At 38.1% G+C, this 21,348-nt stretch overlaps 1 protein-coding gene across 7 annotated transcripts in view; it reads right to left on the reverse strand.

The window, feature by feature from the left end:
* The window catches only part of LOC109482892 (cytoplasmic polyadenylation element-binding protein 2-like), a 31,871-nt gene that overhangs the window by 7,170 nt on the left and 3,353 nt on the right, over positions 1–21,348 (reverse strand). For 2 of the 7 annotated variants that reach the window (XM_019785770.1, XM_019785773.1), the window contains exons 2-6: positions 20,088–20,196; positions 6,929–6,988; positions 4,022–4,045; positions 1,071–1,220; positions 708–797 (exon numbers count right to left, since the gene is read on the reverse strand). In XM_019785770.1, the coding sequence (XP_019641329.1) occupies positions 708–797; positions 1,071–1,220; positions 4,022–4,045; positions 6,929–6,988; positions 20,088–20,196 (433 nt within the window). The remainder of the gene's footprint in view (positions 1–707; positions 798–1,070; positions 1,221–4,021; positions 4,046–6,928; positions 6,989–20,087; positions 20,197–21,348) is intronic. The other 5 variants (XM_019785775.1, XM_019785776.1, XM_019785772.1 and 2 more) reach the window with 4 other exon arrangements.

A 21,348-nucleotide genomic window follows, 5' to 3' on the forward strand; every position in this document is an offset into this window, starting at 1 on the left:
CATACTCACCAGGCTGTAGTTATGATACATAATTCATCTCCCTAAACAATGTCTTCTCTACGGCATAAATAAAATATGACACTCGTCATCTCCAGGCAACCCTCCATTGGGCAGGGAACAGGAAGTCAGGCTATGGTGGACATGCAGTATTCATCGCTGCCATTATGGATGCTATTCACAATGTTAAGAGCCAGATTTTGCATGGCAGAAGCAGACTTTAGGCATCGCATGAATCTTTTCCGGCTTATTTCTTGGATTGCATTTTCAATGAATTTCTGACAATAAATGTTCAGAGGTGCAGACCCATGGCCAGGCTACCGACTCCAATTCGAACCAGGTGAACACAGTATTGTACTATACAGTACCACAGTGACTGTGACAACAGTATTGTACTATGCAGTACCACAACAGTACTACACTACACTAGTACCACAACAGCACTATGCAGTACCACTGCAGTACTACATGTATGGAGTACCACTGCAGTACTACATGTGTATGCAGTACCACTGCAGTACTGTACAGAACCACAACAGTATTGCACTACAGTAGTACCACTAGTAGTACCAGTACAACCGCACTGTACTACATGTATACAGTATCACTACTTATATGGCTCACCGAGGCCTCATGTTTTTGCCAGGATCTGAAATCTACAGATAGTTCTGGTTGATTTATTTATTGATTGATTGATTGACATTTCTCACCTTTGGGAGGGAAGTAGGACTTGCTCTCAGCTTTGTGCGGCCAGTCCACCACCAGCGGCCCAAACCGGCGAAAACTTGCTGTTATCTCCTCTGGAAGAAAAAGACATATTACATGTAGATGTACATGTATTCTGAAAGACGGCTGAAAAGGCAGAGGCAGTCGTTTTATGCAAAGTTGTGGTCAATTGCAGACCCAACTTGGGGTGGTCACGGTCACAGAAGACAAGTGGTCATCTTGGGCACACGCTTGTGGCATATAGGGGAAAATTTGGGACCTTCAAAAACCGGTCATCTTAGACCGATGGCCGTTTTATGGACGCGGTCGCTGGACCTCTGACTATATTCTGAAAGACGTGGGCTTACCTTCGTCTATGTCAGGTGGCAGTCCGCCCACAAACACCTTGCGAGAGAAACGTTCCCCGCTGTCCGATCCCCCTGAGCTGTGCGGCGAGCCTCGTGACGGTGAGTTCACGCTCGGGACAATCTGATCACTGCAGTGACCATCGTAATTATCTGTAAAAACAAGAGAAACAAAACTGTAAATCAGGTTATGTTCGCAGTAGCAAAAGTTTGCTGGATATCTTTCCATCAACAAATTTAACTTGTTTGTAAAATGTTGGTGTAAATGTAACTTGCCAGGGTAAAATCACGTTCTGTATTGTTTTTCCGGAATCTATGATATAATAACTGCTCCTTTGGTAAAAGTTATTGTGAACTTCTCTTTCTTGTCTTTGCTTTCACAGCAGTGGCAAATGAATATTGTTACAGTAGCCTTAATTTTTGTTGTTTGATTCAGTGGTAGGAATTTTTTTAGAAAACAAATCAGTGTTAGCCAGTTTATAATTCCAATTAATAATTTGAATGATTTTATCAGCTTTTAGTGCTTAGCCCATCATGTATTGAACCAGAAGTGACAGTTTCGGTGAGAGAATAAATTATGTTGATCACAGAAGGGTGTTTTCTGAATGCTTTATCAAGCACTTCATTTCCAGATGCTCGTAACGCTACCTGTGTGATGTTCTGCCCACAGGGGCTGGATATCGAAGATTCAGCTCATTTAGGATCAACCCAGCAAGTGCAAGACATTTGTGCAACTCATATTACAGTATATCATATAATTCTTAAATATGCCCCATGCCAGACATTCAAAATTACCTTCGTATACCTGTGAGGCATGACGAGATAAGCCTTTGTGGGAATATCACTTCCTTCCCTTCAACATATGGCAGAAACTTGGATTCATGTCATGAGTCAGTTGTTTTTCTAGAGGCAGTTTTGAGTCATTTCCGGTGAATCCGGTCTAAGTACATTTACGTTCACAACGTTAGAGCAAATTCAGACCCATTTCATGAGAATAATGAAAATTAAACCAGTTAGGGTTCTCTTTAGACAGTGGAATAGCAGCATAGGACCACTACACGGCTATTGCAGTGACACTCTACTCATTTCCTGATTTAGGGTGTTTCCTAGCTGTAACAAAATAAATCTGCTGCTTGTGTATATAAGTATGATTCCACATTTGTAGTTGTACATATCCATCAATGTTCATGTCGATCTCACCCTGAGGAAGCCACAGGAAATTACTTGATGAAGAATAAAATTTACATTGAATTTTGTATTTACAAATGCACAAATATGCTGGAATTTTGAACAAAAAAAATTTCGAACACCTACTTATTTGCATTCATGTAAATTGAACAGATTTCTCTCTGGAAGGTAACACTCGCTGCTGACATTTGGTGCTCTTCATTTCATTACATACAATACCATGACAAAAATTAAACTCCTACGTCAATTTATGACATTTCTAATCAATCAGTACATTTTAAGAACATACCAAACATCTTTCAAACCGGTCGCCGAATGTGATATTTCGTGGCTGTTCAAGTTTTAAGCATTAGTCTGATTTTACTGCAAAAGCAGTCATTTTGCTGTCAGATTGGGAGGGTTTACAAGCCGGCTTCTACTCATTAATTATTGACACAGAGCTTGATAGATGCGCCCATGGGAGGGACCCACGCACACAAAACAGTACCTTCTGACAAGAAACTTTCCGACAGACAGGTTTCTAGCAGGGTTTTATCCATAATTACAGAATTTTATTGCTGCAAATGGTCACTCCACAAACGCATGAATTTATTTAACGACTAATTATAACAATAATGATTATTTGATTTGATGCTTCTTAATTGTGTTTTCTTTTAACCATTTTGGCTTCATTGTGTAAGTTGTGTCGCTGTTTCAAGACATCAACATTTAAAGTTAGAGTTCCATGACTTCATACCTTTGCCAAATGATTTTGATCTTTATGACTTAACGTATTATAAAGGTTTCTCATTGATTATGCAAATAGTAGATCATATCATTAATTATATATATAGATTATATCAGTTGATAATACCCAAAAATATCCACAAGTTTTCAAAAGTTTGAAAGTCTTATCTCAACAAAGAAGGCATTTTTTAATCTACATGTATTATGCAAATAAGGCCTAATTTGCATCATTTAGCTATATGATGTTCACCTTTACTTAACTTGCAAATGCTGCGTGTTTGAAAACTCAGGTATTAGATTAGTTGTACATTAATTATGCAAATTAGATCTTCATATGCATTGATATTATTTATGTTCCTCTGTTTTTTGACATTCCTATGATGGAATACAGCTAATCTATGAATTTTCATCAATAATTATGAGAGCTATCTCACACCAAAAAAAAAACTGTTCAGTTCCATGACCAGGACACATCATATCAAAGGCGGAAGTAATGTTGCAGTACCATTTTAAACCACTAGGGAAACAATGTTGTGATCCTTTTTCAAGGTCTCATCAAGACCTACCCACATATCAAATATCAAGCATCAGTAAAATTTGTTGCCTGGTGCTTCACCATGTATTGCTATTGCAACTGGAAGTTATCATGTTGACAGACACACACCTAAAACAAATTGTGTAATTTTATATCATGCTGCAACTTCATCACTATGAAATCACCAAAATCAAGAGCTGCATGACTTAAACAAACTAGCAACAATCAACATCAAAACTGAGAATGATGGAAAATTCTGTTCACAATATTTCAGAGAGTGAACTTACTTCTTCTTAGAAGCAACTTCACTCTCTGAAATAGAATCTTAAATCTTACTTATGTATGTTCAAAAACCAAGAAAATAGATCGGTGTGGCCTAAAGAGATGCCAACATCTAATCTACACATGTAGTGGGGATGGAAGTAAATGATAGGACACACACAGAAGATGAAAGAACGACACTACGAGGCCATGGCGTTAATAATAAGAGAAGAATGATGAATACCTCGTCTGCGCCCATATGTCCGAGCTGCCATGTGGAGAGAATAGAGAAGAGGGTTAATATGATGGCATGCTATTAATAGTACTTAGTTAGTTGTGTTGGATGAAAAAAGAGGGGGTGTGCAGTGGCCATGGAGGGGGGTAGTAGGCTGGAAGGGGGGTTATGTTCAGGGGGGTGCTGCCTGGGATGCCAGAGGGGGGTGCACATTTGCAAGAGGGATCAGATTTTTAATGCCAGATCAATGTTAGAGAGAAGCACACGGAAAATGCTAGTTACTAAGACTATGAAATATATACAGATATGATATTATACACAGATATCATATACAGATATACGTAAGATACGATACACATACATGCAATCATTATTCAGACATTGCATGTTAGAAACCTGTATGTGACTGATACAGTATGACTCAGTCACATGTACATGTAGTTGTGTAACAAACAGACATATTTGGTAACCAAATGCAGCTATAAATCTACCTGAAAAGTCACATAAATATGTTGGAAGACAGATCTATTCTCTTGAAGTCAACCACATAGGTTAGCAATTACACAAGATAATATTTTGAATTTGAGGCACTTAGCCTGCAAACATTTGTTGGATCCAAAACAGGTTGTTATCGCGGGTTAGATTATTCTGGGTTCTTCCGTGCTGTCAATCATGGTGATTGACGGGACTGGATGCAGTAACAAGACTTCAGAAACTGCAAGTTCTGGTGCTGCACCTAGGAAAGCCGCCAGGGGCCCACATTCAAACTGTTTCCAGTTTGTCACAACCCACCAACCCACTAAATATAACACCAATCCACATTGCTGTTCTTAACACCAATCCACATCGCTGTTCTTGACTAAAACAGTAACAGACAAACAGAGAAACGCTGATCAAATATAACCTTAATTTTTCGTGCAGGTAATCAACAACAATTGCACAAAGTCAACCTGAACATAAGAGCTTCAGCATTAGACCAAGAAACGGATTACTGTGGCAAGCATCATTTAACCATCCTGCTGAATGTGCTGCCCTGTTGGATTCCTATCTGATAAACACTGTGACATTTGGATGTTAGCAGGAAGCTTTGGGGTCACCTTTGCAAAACATCAAACCAGTCCAGGTCTGAGGGATTTCGCAATGAAACGTCTTTGTCAAATGTCTCTGCACGTGATCTAGGAGTCCAGGTAGTAGGATATCTTCAATTTAAATCAAAATGAGAGCTGCCAACAAGATATTACCTACATGAACCCCCAAGACATGAACCTCTAGATCTGATATCCAAAAAAGGCCCCATCACCACAATCCACAATCTTTCACTTTCTTATGTGACTGTAAATTCTTATACACTACTAGTTTCAGTTGTAGAACTGGACATTAATGCACAGTTGGAGCAAGGCATTACCCAAATGGACAATTCAGAACACTGAAGGACCATAAAGCTTTTAACGTCAACATCATCAGGCATGTTTGCTTGTGTGATAATGAAAAGATGTATCATGTTGCAGGGTCTATTAACAGCGTACACGATGACTTTTACGTGGAATAAATGTTCTCTTTAAATGTCTGTGTAAAGTAAAATTCACTTAATCTGCAAAGAAAACATAATTCATGCATATGATACAAGAAGATATTTAACAGAGGATCCAGGATGCAGAGAAATTAGATATGATTTTGATATACATCTATACAGTACATGTATATTAAAGATAGTAAAACCAAAGGTTCTGCTGGAGTACCAGAGAAAGCCACTAGGGGGCCCATAATTGACGTCCTTCATTTCATATACCGAATATCATAGTTATATGGTTCAATCCACATCTTTTCAAGTCCACAAAAAACATAACCTTCTTAGCAAATGTAACGAATATAAATAACGACAACATACAAGACAGTTGATTCAAAGGAGAATAACTGTCATGAATTTTATGAAATAAACAATAATAACAAAACTTTAACTGCCAACACTACAATGAACTGGGACGTACCTCAAATTCATTGTAGTGCTGGCAGTTAAAGTTTAGTCTTTATTTCATAATGGCTTGTACCAACACAGATGAACTTTCATGCTACGTCATGTATGTTGTTGATTCAACAAACAGGTGCAAAAATTCAATGTCATCTTTCACCTGTTTCAGTAATTATCTGCTGTGCATGCAAATCAGCCTTTAGATATGCTGATTTGTCATTTTATTTTCACAAGAGGGTAATTTTGTTCCTCTGGGACAAGCTGAGAGCCAGCTGTTGTTTCATCATCACAAGGATATCGTTTCTCTTTCACAGCAGCACAACACAATTTCAATTTCTCTCAGTGTTACTCAGTGTTACAATATTTCCATAATCTTAGAGAGTACATGTACATATTGTCTAGGGGCACGAATGCTCTAAGGCCAAGGAAAAAAAAATATTGTGTTTCCTGTTTCAGTCCTGAAAAAAATAGGGTCGGTAGGTAGGGGTTATCTTTTTTTCTTTCATTTTTTTCAGACTTTGGCTACCTCTAGTGATCCAACTTGTACCGTTTAAAAAAGTAAAACTTGCATGAGGACACTTTTCAATTTTCAATATCAGTATTGGAAAGCTAATTGCACAACGTTTCTTCACTCAGGTCATGCAGCTAGAAATGGTCGATGATCTCGAAAAATTTATGTGCCTTGCAGTGTTTACCCCAAAAAAGCTAGGGTCAGCAGTTTTTTCTAGGGTCGGTCGGGAAACAGGAAATACAACATTGATTTTTCTAGGCCTAAAATTTCAAACACACAAGATGTTTGTTGACAGCTTTTCATATTGGTACTTTCATCTATAATGATAGCAGGGCTCAAATTACCACACCTTTGTGCATGTACTAAGTAAATGGAGGTGTGGTGACATGTTTATCTGACACAAAACAAACAAACAAACAAGTTGAAGGGTAGGTACCTCTCCACTCACCCTGGCCTCGTGGTATCCATCCCTCCGTCATCTGTGCAACATTGTTTACTGCAGAAACAACAAAAAACAAAACCGTCAGGTCAAGGCCATAAAAAAGTTACTGACAAACTCTCGCTGGATCTCGCAAAAATGTGCGAGAAGACACAACGCCCTCTATCGACATTGGTGAAATTGCAGGTTTGCAAATGGCAGTAGAGGGCCGATAATGAAGTATATTAAATCCAGCAATTTTGCATTTCAGCCGCGATTTTATTTCTGGGGGCAAAATTAAGCACTTCTTTGCTGTTGTTGCTACATTATATTAAGAATTTCTATTAACCTAAAAACATTTTGATTTTTTAAAAATTGTATACTGTTTAATATTATTTGAAGAGCTTTACTTTTGACTATATTATAGTGTATACAAGTAATTTGCACATATTTTTCTAATTGCATGCAAAATGCATATTGGTTTAGACTTATGAGTCCGGCACTGAACCTAAACCTCTGGACTTGAACCCGGACCAGAACCTGGGTTTAGGTACACAGCACAACATGTGCATGCAACAAGCCTGAAATTTCTTTCAGCTATTTTCGCAGTGGCTTCTTATAGTACAAAATTACGACATTTTGTTTCAACCACAAACTTAAGAAACAGGAACGCCCCCTCCTAACGCTGTAAATGAAGTCACCACAAAAATATTTTAATTTACGGTCTATAAAAATAAATGCAACATTCGTACAATGTATATGCCCTCAGCGCTAGTCTTCTTATTCTTATGACTGGAAGGGTTGCAAAGCAGTGTGGTAAGGGGGTGAAGTCCGCCATCTTCAATTGCCTTGTTTTCCATTTTACAAATGACACATCCCTAGATCTACTCCAAAGTGACCTTTGAAGTCCGAGATTTGACTAACGGTACTGGTGTAAACATAGAAATCCCCACAGTACCATACAGGTGACAGATCTCCCTACATTAGGCACTATACATTATGTATGAAGCATGTGACTTTCAACATGTTGCTGCAAAAATGGGTTATACACAATAAAAAATACATCTACATTTTAAAATAACTGTCAGAGTCTGTCACACTGGTAAATTTAACTGGTTAGCAGAATTAAAATTACATCCAAAGTTGCAAATATACATTATGTTTAGGTAGGATAAATCTATAGAAAAGATTTTTGACATCGATCCTTTAACATCAAAATTACAATGTATAAGGTAAAACAGCACCACAAAAAATTGTTATTCTATGAAACAAAAAATTACCTCCAACAAGGTTAGACGTAACTTCTTTTCCAAGGTTAAAGATTCGTCATTTAAAGAATACATGTACATTGTCTACCGTCCTAGAGACAAGCATGACTGTTTTATCAAAACAAATAAAATATAGGATGTTTTTTTCTGTTGACGGTTGTTACCAAGTCCCAATATTCTTTTGGTGTGAATTTCCCGAGGCAGAATATTTCAACATCGACATATCAGGAAATTAAGCAGGGTTGTGCTAACACCATGTTTTATTGAAGCTTGCAACATGGAATATTGGAAAAGGCATTACGTTAGATATTACAATGCTCCAGGCAATATTTTTCAAAATAAATGTACATGTACATGTACCATATATTGCTTTTTTTCTACTTTTTTCTGCTACTTATGCCCTCTATCCATGCATCCCAAAATCATAAAGAGACTGAAAGACTTTTTTGATGCATGGAATCAGTACTAGTCACTAGCGCTGATCAAGAACTGCACATTCATTTTCTTCCTGTCCAATTTTATCAAAATACGATCTACAATTGGTCTGACACCACGCAAATAAGATGATTTTAAGCCAGAAGACAAATCCTGGCCAGCTTTTCTGTACCTTCCGAAAGGCAACAATCTACATGTATCTACCACAGAATTGCTCCTTCTTATGTAAGTACCCGGTAATAAAGACTTTGTTTTCCAATAACACATCTATCAGGCTTTAGCGGCTTGATGATAGCCTCCCTTACTCTATTGGGGTGATCAAAACAAAATGTGAATTTCATCAGAAAACTTGTGACCAAGCCTTTGGTTTGGTTCATATGTAGATCTCCATTAGTGAATATAATCACTAGTCTTCTTAGAGTCCACTAAAATAATAGAAAACATAAAAACCGAATATACTAAAATTACACAACAGAATTAACAGAAGACTAAGTTTTTTTGACCTCCAATATTGCTGATACAAACATGTAATTAGGGACCTCCAAAATTTCACAATTATTAGCGACCTCTAAACATTAACATTAAACTTTACTCAAAATCACAGTAATAACAAGTTATACAGTATACAACACATTTGATTAACAAAAATTAATAACGCACCTCAAAATCGTGTGGGAGGGGTCAGAAGTCAGATCAGAATGAAATATGATAAAAATCAAGATACGATTTATACAGGAGATAATGAAACGAGACAGAATTTGATAACATATGAAACCTTTATCAGAGTACAGTGAGGATTTTACTTCCATCTTAAAAATAGAACAAAATATATCATACAGGAATGCAAAAGAAAATGGGGGGATCTTCTTTGTCTAATAGATTGTAATTAATATTTTCATTTACATTTGTATATTATGTAAATATCATTATGTATACAAATGTGATATAAAGACAACGGCTCTGGGATCGTGGGAAGTTAAAGAAAATCAGCTGCACGTTCGCAAACGTATAACCCGACCTTGGTGACTTCATCCCTGAGATTGTGCAGGTGAGGATCACCTTGTGAAGGCTATGCCGGCATCAGCCGTGCGTGATCCTGACATGATGGATAGATGGCGGGGTGATGACGTACATGCGTAAGCAGCTACCTACCAGCACAGAACAACAACCCCCGGCCCACGCCCACCAGCCTCCTCCTCTCTAACATCACAGCAATATTCTAACCCAAAATCCATCAAATCTCATCTCCAGCATCATTACACAACTTAGAATATTGGGTGTAACAGTCACAGAACATGGTATATTCTAAGAGACTGAAAAATTAACAATTAGTGGAATATTTAATTTACTGATTTTCCACAGGCCACAACCTTCCTCCTCTTTAACATTACAGCAATATTCTAACCCAAAATCTATAAAATCTGATCTCTAGCACCATCACACAACCTAGCAGTCACAGAATTTTATTATATTTAAGAGACTAAAAAACTAACAATTAGTAGAATATTTAATGATTTTCCACAGGCCACAACCTTCCTCCTCTCTCTAACATAACAGCAATATTCTCACCCAAAATCCATCAAAATCTGATCTCTGGCATCATCACACAACCTAGAAAATTACCTGTGACAGTTACAGAATATCATTATATTATAAGGTACTAAAAAAATAACAATTAGTGGAATATTTACTGATTTTCCACAGGTCACAACCCTCCTCCCCTCTAAATTTTAATATTACAGCAATATTCTAACCCAAAATCTATCAAATCTGATCTCTAGTATCATCACAGAACCTAGAAAATTACCTGTAACTGTAACAGAATATTATGATATTATATTTATAAGAGACTAAAAATTATATATTAGTGGAATATTTACTGATTTATTTCAGTATTCACACCAGGGATTAGCCATGGGGCCAGTGTGGGAAAAACATTCAGAAAACTGCACGGAGCAGAACTGACTAGTAATTAACAGTACTAACTCATCATGTGAGATGTAGGCATGCATACTTACAACATACTGATAACATACATGGAACATTAGGTATCACAGTCCTCCTTCATCTACATGTAATCGTACCATTAAAAATGCACAGTTCTCATTCTTTTCTGAGTGTTTAACCACTCTTCCTCAGAGTTAAGTGTCGCATTGACATTGACCTTGTTTCAAGGACATCCTGAGTGTCAGAAGGATGGCACTTTTTGAGATGCAGCCTTTTACCTAGTGAGGCCTCGGCTGAAATGGAAATGTCTACCACTGAACACTATCTTGTTCGAGAAAGCTTGAGCATCTTAGGCTATTAGTGAGATGCTGCTTGCTGCAATTCAACCAAAAAAAGTGATCTGGAAAAGCCCATGGATTTGGAGTGAAGTACATTGTACATTTAATGTATTGGCATTTGCTTTTGGCTTGTCTGGACCGTTTGTGTGATCTATGTATGTATCTGTGCGTGTATCTGTGTATGTGTGTGTATCTGTGTATGTGTGTGTATCTGTGTGTCTATGTGGGGGGTGTATATGTGTGAGTGTATCTGTGTGATTCTATGATGTGCCATTTTATTGTTGTTACCTAGTACTAGTATATATGTGTGTGTGTGTGTGTGCATCTGTGTGCAAGTATCTATGTACAGTGTATGTGTGAGGGTGCGCACACACACACACACACACACATGCTAGTAGGTAACAACTATAAAATGTCACATCATAGAAATCTAAGTGACTGTGCCAGATCCTTTATCACTGAGAACAGAGGACTTGCGTCAAGCATTACTCAATCTTCCCTCAGTGAAATGCTGGTCATGTGAGCATCGTAAGATGGCAGAATCTTTTTGAATCTCCGCCAGTGTGCTGTATGGGGATACAACAGCAGACTGTACTTCTATCAAACCTTCTTGTTGTTTGATCTAAAACCTGCAGGCATTGCTAAAAATGGGCTTTTTAGTTGCACACTCACGTCAGCACAGAAGGGTTGGACTTACTCGCCTACAATCCACTAAATGAATGTATTTCTCACGGGCGCGCCATGACTGAAAATCATGTCCGGCATTTGTCCGCCATGTTGGCATCTGCACAGCAATGGGCACGTGCAGATTCAATGACGTGTATATGCAGCGATTTTTTAAACTTGGCTGTCTCCACCAGCGGACGCTACCAACAAAATTGACTGGAGTAAACATTTTCACATATTCATAACAAATCATATTGTCAAAATAAGATACATAGTAGCTCAGAGAGATTTGGAAAAACTTCATTTACTAGTCAACGGAGAAAACTAGGGACAAATTAGAAGAAAATCTGTGTTTCCTCCTCTAAAATTTCTGCACGTTACACAAATCCACAATTGCATACAAAACTGAGGAGAATTATGGAAGTACGTCACACTGTTTTCCTCCTTGTGAGAATAATGCATGAAGCCGGCATCTGTGCCACTGAACAGGCCTGTAGGCATGTGATAGGTGATGGCTCACCAAACATGACTCCATAGGGAAATTGGGGCCTGCTGTTGATGGGGATGCATTTAAAAAAAACCCTCCAGCTGCCCAACATGCAAAAAAAAACAGTCATTCCATCAATCTCTGCTAATCTTATGTCACACTTCTTTTTAACATGTATTGATATTATTTATCGTTAAGTCCTTTCTGTTGTTTTATTTTGGTCAGGGATCAAAGAAAGAAACATTCCTGTTTCCCTTGGCCTAATATGTAATAAAGCTGAAATAAATAAATAAATGTACCTGTACTACATGTAGGTGGGGGTAACAGCAATATATGCATTAATATCTAAGTATCAGTCAGCATAATAGGACACCTGCAAAGCATCAAAATGTGCTACATCCAAAATGCATTTTGATTCAAGGGATAATAAAACAAAATCAATGACTCTACTTTCTAACCATCATTGATCAAATAGTGTTATGCATGTCATGCCTGTCGTTTATTGCTACAGCCTATCAAATCAACAACAAAAAACAGTTCAACAAGACAATTTTTTATACTGGTACTCAAATGCACCTGTTTAGTTTCATTTCTGCTTTTTCTAGGTGATGGCTATTGCAGACTTGTTTGGTTTGGGTTTTGGAAACAACTTCAATATGGTGGAGCTTTATGACAATTCATTTCTAATGAAACTATAATTGATTTAATACCGAATATCTTCTTATATTTACAAATTGAATGTAAATTTGATGAAACATTCATTTAGTGCAGTACAGATTAAGCTAACATGGCACCTTTCTGTCAGGTAGCACCGCGCCTTGTTGCTAAAACAGCCCCACGTACAATCTACACCTGGCCACGCCCCCCGACCTGGTCCAGTCCTGAGGAGGCCATCCATCAAACTACGCTGCTAAATCACCACCCGCCCACTGGCCATTCCCCACATTCCCACCTTACATGCTGAAAACAGTACTACAAAGTCTATAATAAAGTATAAAGGACTGGAGCAGTTGTTGGAACCTGATTCAGAAAATTCTAACGTTTGTAACCTCCATTTTGTATTCGCTAACCCGAGAGGGGCGAGGCAAGGATATCCTCCTCGGGGGGAACGCGTCTGACGTCAACGCAACCCAGGTGGCTCCTGGGAAATCTCCGCATTACCGTATTAATGGCTAACTGCTTTCCCCAGGGAACGGGCGAGTTGACTAAAAATAGGATTTTCGCAGCACCGATGTACAACATCCTAATTTACAAATTCTATCTGGTAATTCAAACGTATTCTGCCAGCGATGTTTCCTTATTGAACGTAAACCTTATGTCTCTTCAAAAAACACTGTACATTTATATTTATGTACACATATCACTTGGATGTAAAACATAATCTGTATTCAGGTCCGTGATAATCACATGTACAGAGGATCCTGTTTCATGTTTTCAGAGGTCCATTGATGCGGAAATTGTTTTTACCCCATTACACACTGAAACGCGTCATACCAAGTATTTTCTGAGGGTCACCTTGGACGGAGCTGTGGCACGAAAAAAGCTACAGGCCACAGAGCTGGCTGATATCAACCTTGAACTCGAGTCAAAGAAATGAACTGCGACAGAATTTTGATGCCTTTATTCAACGAGCCAAAGCAGTGAAAAGAAATGGACACTATATAAGGCAGCAATCACCCATCGTTTTACTGTATGGCATTGTGAATTATTTATTCTCTTCACGCTGAAGACACCTTCTCGGCATACGTTGATTCGTCCCTTCATATCGTGTGCCACCTGTCTTGGTAGCAGTGTTCTAGCCTGCGTCCATCTTTCCGTCATTTGACGGAATTTTGGCACTCGTGACTGACAAAAATTTGGCCCAATCCAATCCGTCATCTTTAACGAACAGAAATCGGTGTGTAAAGATATACATAGAAAGAGATGTCAGCTTTAATTAATAGTCAACCAGCAAAATTTGCATCTCAAAATGCAGGAAATAGTGTTTCGGAGGGTCAAAATTTCAAAATCAACGCCCCTAGGCCCCGCGTAATCTGGCGTAAAACAAAACTGAGATGACGGAGAAAAAATTTGGGGCTGCTTGGTAGTCCTGCCCATTGCCAGGCTGAAGGGCGTTTCCACGTGAGACTACAGATGGACCCTTCCCTAGAGACGAGGGCATGTTTGCAGCAAAACACACAGCCATAAAAATATCACACACGGTCAGATACAAATTACCCACATCCCGTGCCGGTTTAGCCCTGTGGTATCAGTTTTTTTAGTTCATTAGCAAATAAAAACACGTTGAAGCCCTTGCATGTGTAAAATCTGGAAAGTTGCATTGCACCATACTGTAATTCAATTTCGGCCTTCTTTACATAATGACGCATAATGATCCAATTTCTATACCATATGCAGAATGATGATTAGACATAAATGTCTCAAAAAGTGCTGTTTTTCATGAGTCTTGCTGAAGCTATCATATAGATATCTCAATCAAAGGAAAACCAATAAAAATTATATAGAGAACAATTACTGTTTGCATTATGTATGTAGAGACATTAAGAATTTCACAAGGCTTATCATGCACTTTATACTAAAACTATAAAAGGGTGATATGTGGTTGTTTTTCTAAGGTAATATCGTTTACAAACTACTAGTATTTTGTGCTTCAAAAGGCAATGAAATTCCTCGCTGGGCGTTCCATGCATGTGTGAACTAATTCAATATTAATACTATTAATTTTTTAATACGCCAGACAAAAACAGTCCTCATTAGAGTGGTCTACATCATTTCAACAGTTGAACTGAAATCCATGTGGGTACAGTATAATGTTCACGTGAACCAAAACATGTTTTTTTTTTCAAGAACATATCTCTATGTAAATATCTCTATGTAAGTTTTGAAATAATAAAAACTTTACACCACTGTCAAAGCATTTAAATGCGCTTGTATTTTTTGATTGCCATGAGAAACAGCCCTCACACACAAGTTGAAATTATTGGCATTTGTATATGCCACAAATTTTTTAATCCGTGAACTTAAGGCAATCTGAATATAAAGATATTTACAGCATTTGACGTGAAAAGACCTCAACTTGAAAACAATTATGTCTCAAGTTCAAGGAGACCACCTGTCCAAGGTGACTACTTTTCTTAGGAGCCCTAGGTGGTCACGCTTCACTATATTGCTCACAAGTGTTTTGGCTTCCTTTCAATAAATTGTACTGAAATCAACAACACATTAACGTTCATAAAATATGGACTGCAATAACTAACGACCAAAACAACATTAAAGGTTTTGTACTGCTATTTGCTGTCCCGCAACTGTTATTCAATGTTTTCATGTCAACCTGTCATAAGTTTCCATCAGATAATGTAAAAACCTTAGAACATGGCATCATCCTGGTTAAGGTCACATTGTACATTCAGTGCACAACATGTGTAACTTGCAAGGCCTAGGAAAAATGTTGTTTCCTGTTTCATTTTCAGCCCTGAAAAAAATTAGGGTCGGTACATGTAGGTAGGGATTATCTTTCTTTTATTTTTTAGACTTCAGCTATCTCCAGTAATCCAACTTATACAATGTAACAAACAAAGTAACTTACATGAGGACACTTTCAGTTTCAATGTCAATGTTGGAAAACTGATTGTACCACACACAAAAAAGGGCTAGGGTCGGCAATTTTTTCTAGGGTCGGTAACGAAACAGGAAACACAATGTTTTTTTTTTCCTAGGCCTAACGTGTTTTCTTCTCCGATAATACCTCCTGACAAGAACACCCAGCATCTAAACTGTGGGATTCTTTTGATACAAACGCTGTACAATAATCAGATACATTCAGTGAAATCTTTCACACATTTGGGTTGTCTTTGCTAGAAAAGGTTTGTGATGTCAACCGAACTTTGTACAAAATTGTCTTCTTTCTTGTACCAGGTGTTGATTCAAATGGAATCATCCCAAAATTTGGTAGATGCAACATAATTTGCTACCCTCGGGTTCCTAATAAAAGTATAAACCCCCAGAGAAAAGGTCAAGATCTACTAAAAGTACCCCCCCCCAAAAAAAAATCAGAAAATTGACAGATCATTAATGGTGTCCAAGATGTGTTTACAATAATGTATGTCATTTCTCAGTCATGTTTTCCTTGTACATGTCATGGCTACATAAACATTAATATACAGAGCCTTGTTTGTTGTTACAGTAGCAACAAATATGACAAGGGTTTAAGCATGTTGACGTTTATATGGAAGACTGTACGTGGCTGCTGACTATTTTGTCGCCCGATGTTGTACATTGTACTTTGTTCCTTTTGGTACACAACAAAAGCCGGATGCCAGGCACTAAAACAATCCATGCCCAGGGCTCGAAATACTGGGTGCATATTTGGATTTTCTTTTTATAATAATAAGAATTTAGTACCTTATTTCTTTATAATAATTGGATATAGTACTTATACCTAAGAGTATTCTGTTTCTTACAATTTCAATAATTTTTTGTCTAAACTATATGTCATGGATTTTATTCCATGTAAAATGCCCACATTTTTGCCTTTTATGAACACCAGAAAATCCTTTTTTTTCCTAAGATTTGAGCGGTTGAAAAACTGAAACTCAGTTGGTATTTTAACTAGAGGGATATCCTTTCATTCGGATTTCCCATACAAATTTCCATTCCGACCTCAGATCCCTTTGACCTACCACAGCCCATGGTCTGTTCCAAACTATTTATAGCAACCTTCCCATACCATTGTCACTAAAACATGTAACGGGTTACATGTACATGTGTGTAGGTACTATCGCACACTAGTACACAGCATATACTTCAAATTTGAGCGCTGGAAAAAAATGGTAAAAACCATGTATTACTTGTTGAAAATTTTCAAGTTAGCTGTATTAGAAGTTGAGAGCTCTGAGGAGAGGCAGTAAGGTTTGCACTGACAGTCTACTGTATTTCTTCCATGAAAAATTATATTTTCAGCAGTGTGTCAGTATTAGTTTCATATTCGATGTATTCATAGAGCTGGAAGTAGATTTGGGGCCCCCTGGCAGCTTTCCTAGGTATTCCACCAGAATGTCTGTTCTGGACTGTGCTATGGTCACAATGTTTGAGTGGTAGATAGCTCTTGTGCTCAGGAATAAGCAACACAATTTGCATAATTGACGAAGAAATTCTATAATTCCAGTTGTTGTTTTTTTATAAAAGGCCTTCAATACAAGTAACACACCTAATTCATGCTGGGTGGAACATAAACAGATACCAAACACGCAAAGAAGCCTACTATACAAAATTAATACGAAAATGCCATAAGTCCTTAGTGATAGTAAATCATGGGATTTGATATTTGCGTGTTTAGGGTGAAATTAGTTTAGAGTTGACATCACCGTACATATATTATGCACATATGGAAGTCATTTGCATAACATAAAGAAAAGCTCTAAATATTTCATAGAGGTATGAAATCCCCGAAATCTAGTTTGATGTCGTGTTCCCCAAGTTTTTTCTGTGTACCCAGATTTTAAGGTTAGGCGCACCTGAGTGCAGTGTTTCCTGACCAGATTGGAATAAGACTGGTAGACATATGAATAAATTTTGATGGGTCTCGATGAAAATGTTTCTATTCTGAGTATTGCTATATGAGCACCAAATCTAATTTCGGCTTATCGAAAGCGAAACAAGGCCAGATACTGGGTGCTTCAATGGGCAGTTGTGTGTTACTTTCTGGTCAGGCCTAGGAAAAAAATGCTGTATTTCCTGTTTCTGAAAGGACCTTAGAAAAAACTGACCCTAGCCTTTTTTGTGGTTGCGATCCCTGCAAAGGACAAAATTTTATCCAGCTGATCAACCTTTTCTAGCTCCATGATTTGACACCTGAGTGATGTTACGTTGTACAATCAGTTTTCGAACATTGACATTGAAAATATAAGATTAGTGTATTGTAAAAACTGAGTCTAAAAAAAAACATCTAAACAACATCTAAAAAAAACAAATCCCTTCCGACCGACCAAAAGTAGGACTGAAACAGGAAACACAACCTTTTTCTTCCTAGGCCTCAGTATCTTTGAATTCAAGCCTGGGTTCTGACAAGATTTGTGCCTGCATTAGCTTATTGGTCCAAACTGCCCTGGCCTGGCTGCCATAGAAGTTCGGTCTGAAGGTTGCCCACAGCAAGCCAGTCAGCACCACAATACAATATAGACGGGCTGCCTGCATCCTGCTTTCAAATGGACTGCAACCATAATGGCCTCTATGCCCATGCCAATTCGTGCATGTCCTATATCGGTCAACCTTACATAGCCGGACCTGGAGACGAAGCACTTTTTTGCACTGCATCGATTTCAGCACTGCGCAAAAACTGCACCCCTGCATGCGACTTCAAGCTTTGTAGCACATTAAGAAGATCATTTTCTAACGCTGTAAAAATGGGTATAATGCAGCGCTCTACCATCACATGATGAGTACATGGCATCATCAATCTATACCAGTACTATTGGTCCAATAATATATTGCAAAAGTGGAGAAGAATCATATACCTACAGTTCAATATATTATAATATCATCTCAGTAATACCATCAATGTTTCCCCAAAAAGTTAATAAAAGTACACGCTTCTATCTAGAGAAAATTTTAGTAACATAGGCACTGCATGAAAGAAACTACAGTACATATAACCTGTCATTTATGTTAACTACTTAAGTGATAAATATAAGTGTGAGCAGTATAGTTGTGTCTCATATTACATCATGATCATTAGACTGTGACATTTCCACCAAACCTTAATAGGGCAAGAGTGTTAAGTATGTAAAAATACAAACTGTACTATCAAAACAGCTCACACTCTTCAAGGCCTGTGTTATTAATGTCGTGGGAATTGCCTGTGTGTTGGCCACTTCAATGAATAATACATTTGGAACCTACAAGCAGACCCACAGGTCACTTTCACATATACTTAGCACAAATATTCTCTGGGCCAGTCAACAATACAATTATTTCTTAGATCTCAGGCAGGCGAAATCAAAGTCTAAAAGAAAGAGGGACCCTGTGATAGGCCAAAATGCTACCACAGGTGCCACAGAGTCAACATACCAGGCCGGATAAGCATTACTTAACATATAATTCTCAACCTTACAATGTATTCACTTGCTTCAACTGTTTGGTAAAATATTGGCGTTTGGGGGTTGATTCCCATCCAATATCCAAAATCATGGTACATGTGGACTTCTTTTTTTCTTTTTAAATGAACCGAAAAAAGAATCAGGCAAATCCACAACCAATAAATCAAATTATTGCAGCCTTATGCTAGCAACTGTTCAAAGTCGTGCTGATTTACAACCTTCATACAACCTTGAAACATAACTGTGCACCGCGTTAGAAATACCCACCTGCAGTCTGCATTTTATAGAGACAATTTCAATGTTGCCGAAGAAAAATTAAAAGCAATAAAAATATGCAATTATGCAGACTGGAAAAACAATCAGGCTATGGTTTCAATGGAGTTGGCCTTCATGAATATGGCCATAGCTTCCTCCAGGTGTGTCGCGCAAACAACATATCTTACTTCTAAACCCTGGCAGCGCAGGGGCAAAATTAGGCACTTCTTTGCTGTTGTTGCTATCGGCCAGTTTACACAAGGCAAAAATTTGTCCTACGACAATCGCTATGCAGCACCACCTGGCGATTGTTGTACGACAGATGATTTTTTGGCCTCAGTGTAAACTCAGGCTCTATGTCGTTTCCAGAGACTCTGGACTTGAATCAGGAACCTGAACAGAACCCAAGTTTAGGTGCGACCTTTATAATACGTCATGATGTAAATATAGACAATATTAGGTTGTGAAGGTTGTAGTATGAAGGCTTGTGTATCAGCAGAAAGTATTTCTGACTTGCAGAACCAAATTTTGACATTCTGCAATATTACAGAATGGCTAGAAAACGTAGCCTCAGGGCGCCATCCGGATCTTCGCACCGCAACGCTCGAAAAAATCATATGATTTTTTTCTCGCATTGCAGAGCGAACATCCGGATGGTACCCAGGCTAGAGAAAAGGAGGTGTGTACCTTTGTAGTGTTCAGCCGGGTCCACAGGGTTACGGATGATGTCCAGCAGTTGGTGCTCCATGAAGCGCATGTTGTCCAGTCCGCTCTGCTGACGTTCCTGTTGCCATGCCAACACACGGAATAACAACAACAAAATAAAAATAAAGTCATTCAAATCCACAAGCTCTGCATAGTTTTTTAGGGTCACAGGCTAAATATGTATTTTTCATACATTTTTCTGTCTGCTACAGTGCAATTTTTTGTCATATTTTATTTTTTTAGAGTTTTTAGAGTTCTCTGTAATTCTCCAAAAAAATAATTTTAGGAATATGTTGTGATGGCTATAATTCTTCTTTGAAAAATGATAAGAACATTAAAATCAATAAATCTGTATTTTTATGTGTGTCATCACAATTACAAAGAGCACTGAATGCTACACACACAAAATTTCCTGTAAGATCCTCCACATTGCTGTTCTTTGAAATTGTGAACTGATACAGCTTTTCTTTATATACACACACCATATACATGTACAATGTACTTTTGTAAGGCTATAAGATCTTATCACAGTTTCAGTGGGGAGTAGAAAAAGGAAAATGAAATCTTTCTGATCCGGTATAAAAGCCATGTGACACCACGCTGGCAGGGACAAAAGGTCAATTAGTTGGTTAGTTAATCCATGCGGGGATCTTGTAACAAAACCGTCCCATATACTTTTGCAGGGCTTGAAATACTTCGTTTTTGGTAATACGCGTATCTAATTTGTGGCACTGAGCCTGAATTCTTTCAGTTTCAGCTTGCTTCATATTGCTAAGTATTCAGAAATTATCAAGACTCATGTCTCCCTTTGCTGTATCAAAGGCTGCTATGGCTGACAGTGTGACACAATACTATGGGCCACACTAGGACACCAGTTCTTTAGAGAATGCAGCATCTGTCTATGCCCGTTTTTAGTCCATCCAGTCATCTGACCTACATGGACTGTTAATAGTTCAACCAACAGTTCACCATAGTTTGTCCTTGTGCTTGTTGTCTAGTAATAGTGTTTCAGGGGGTGTAGAATGCATCTTCTTTTTTTTCAGGGGTAGGGCTTTACATGTTACTTTTTGCATGTTCCAGCATCAACAAATTGGGCGACAGAATCTACATCTGCATTCGGCGAGAAATATTGATATCCAAGTATTGCATCTGAGCAATGGGATCCACTGCAGCTGTGGCCACCAATTTTTCTATTGATCTCCGCAGCCTTTTCCTCCAAGACTGCCCACCGAACAATACCACT

This window comes from Branchiostoma belcheri, unplaced genomic scaffold (assembly GCF_001625305.1).
Source record: "Branchiostoma belcheri isolate BF01 breed outbred unplaced genomic scaffold, Haploidv18h27 scaffold61, whole genome shotgun sequence".
Classification (NCBI taxonomy): Eukaryota; Metazoa; Chordata; class Leptocardii; order Amphioxiformes; family Branchiostomatidae; genus Branchiostoma; species Branchiostoma belcheri.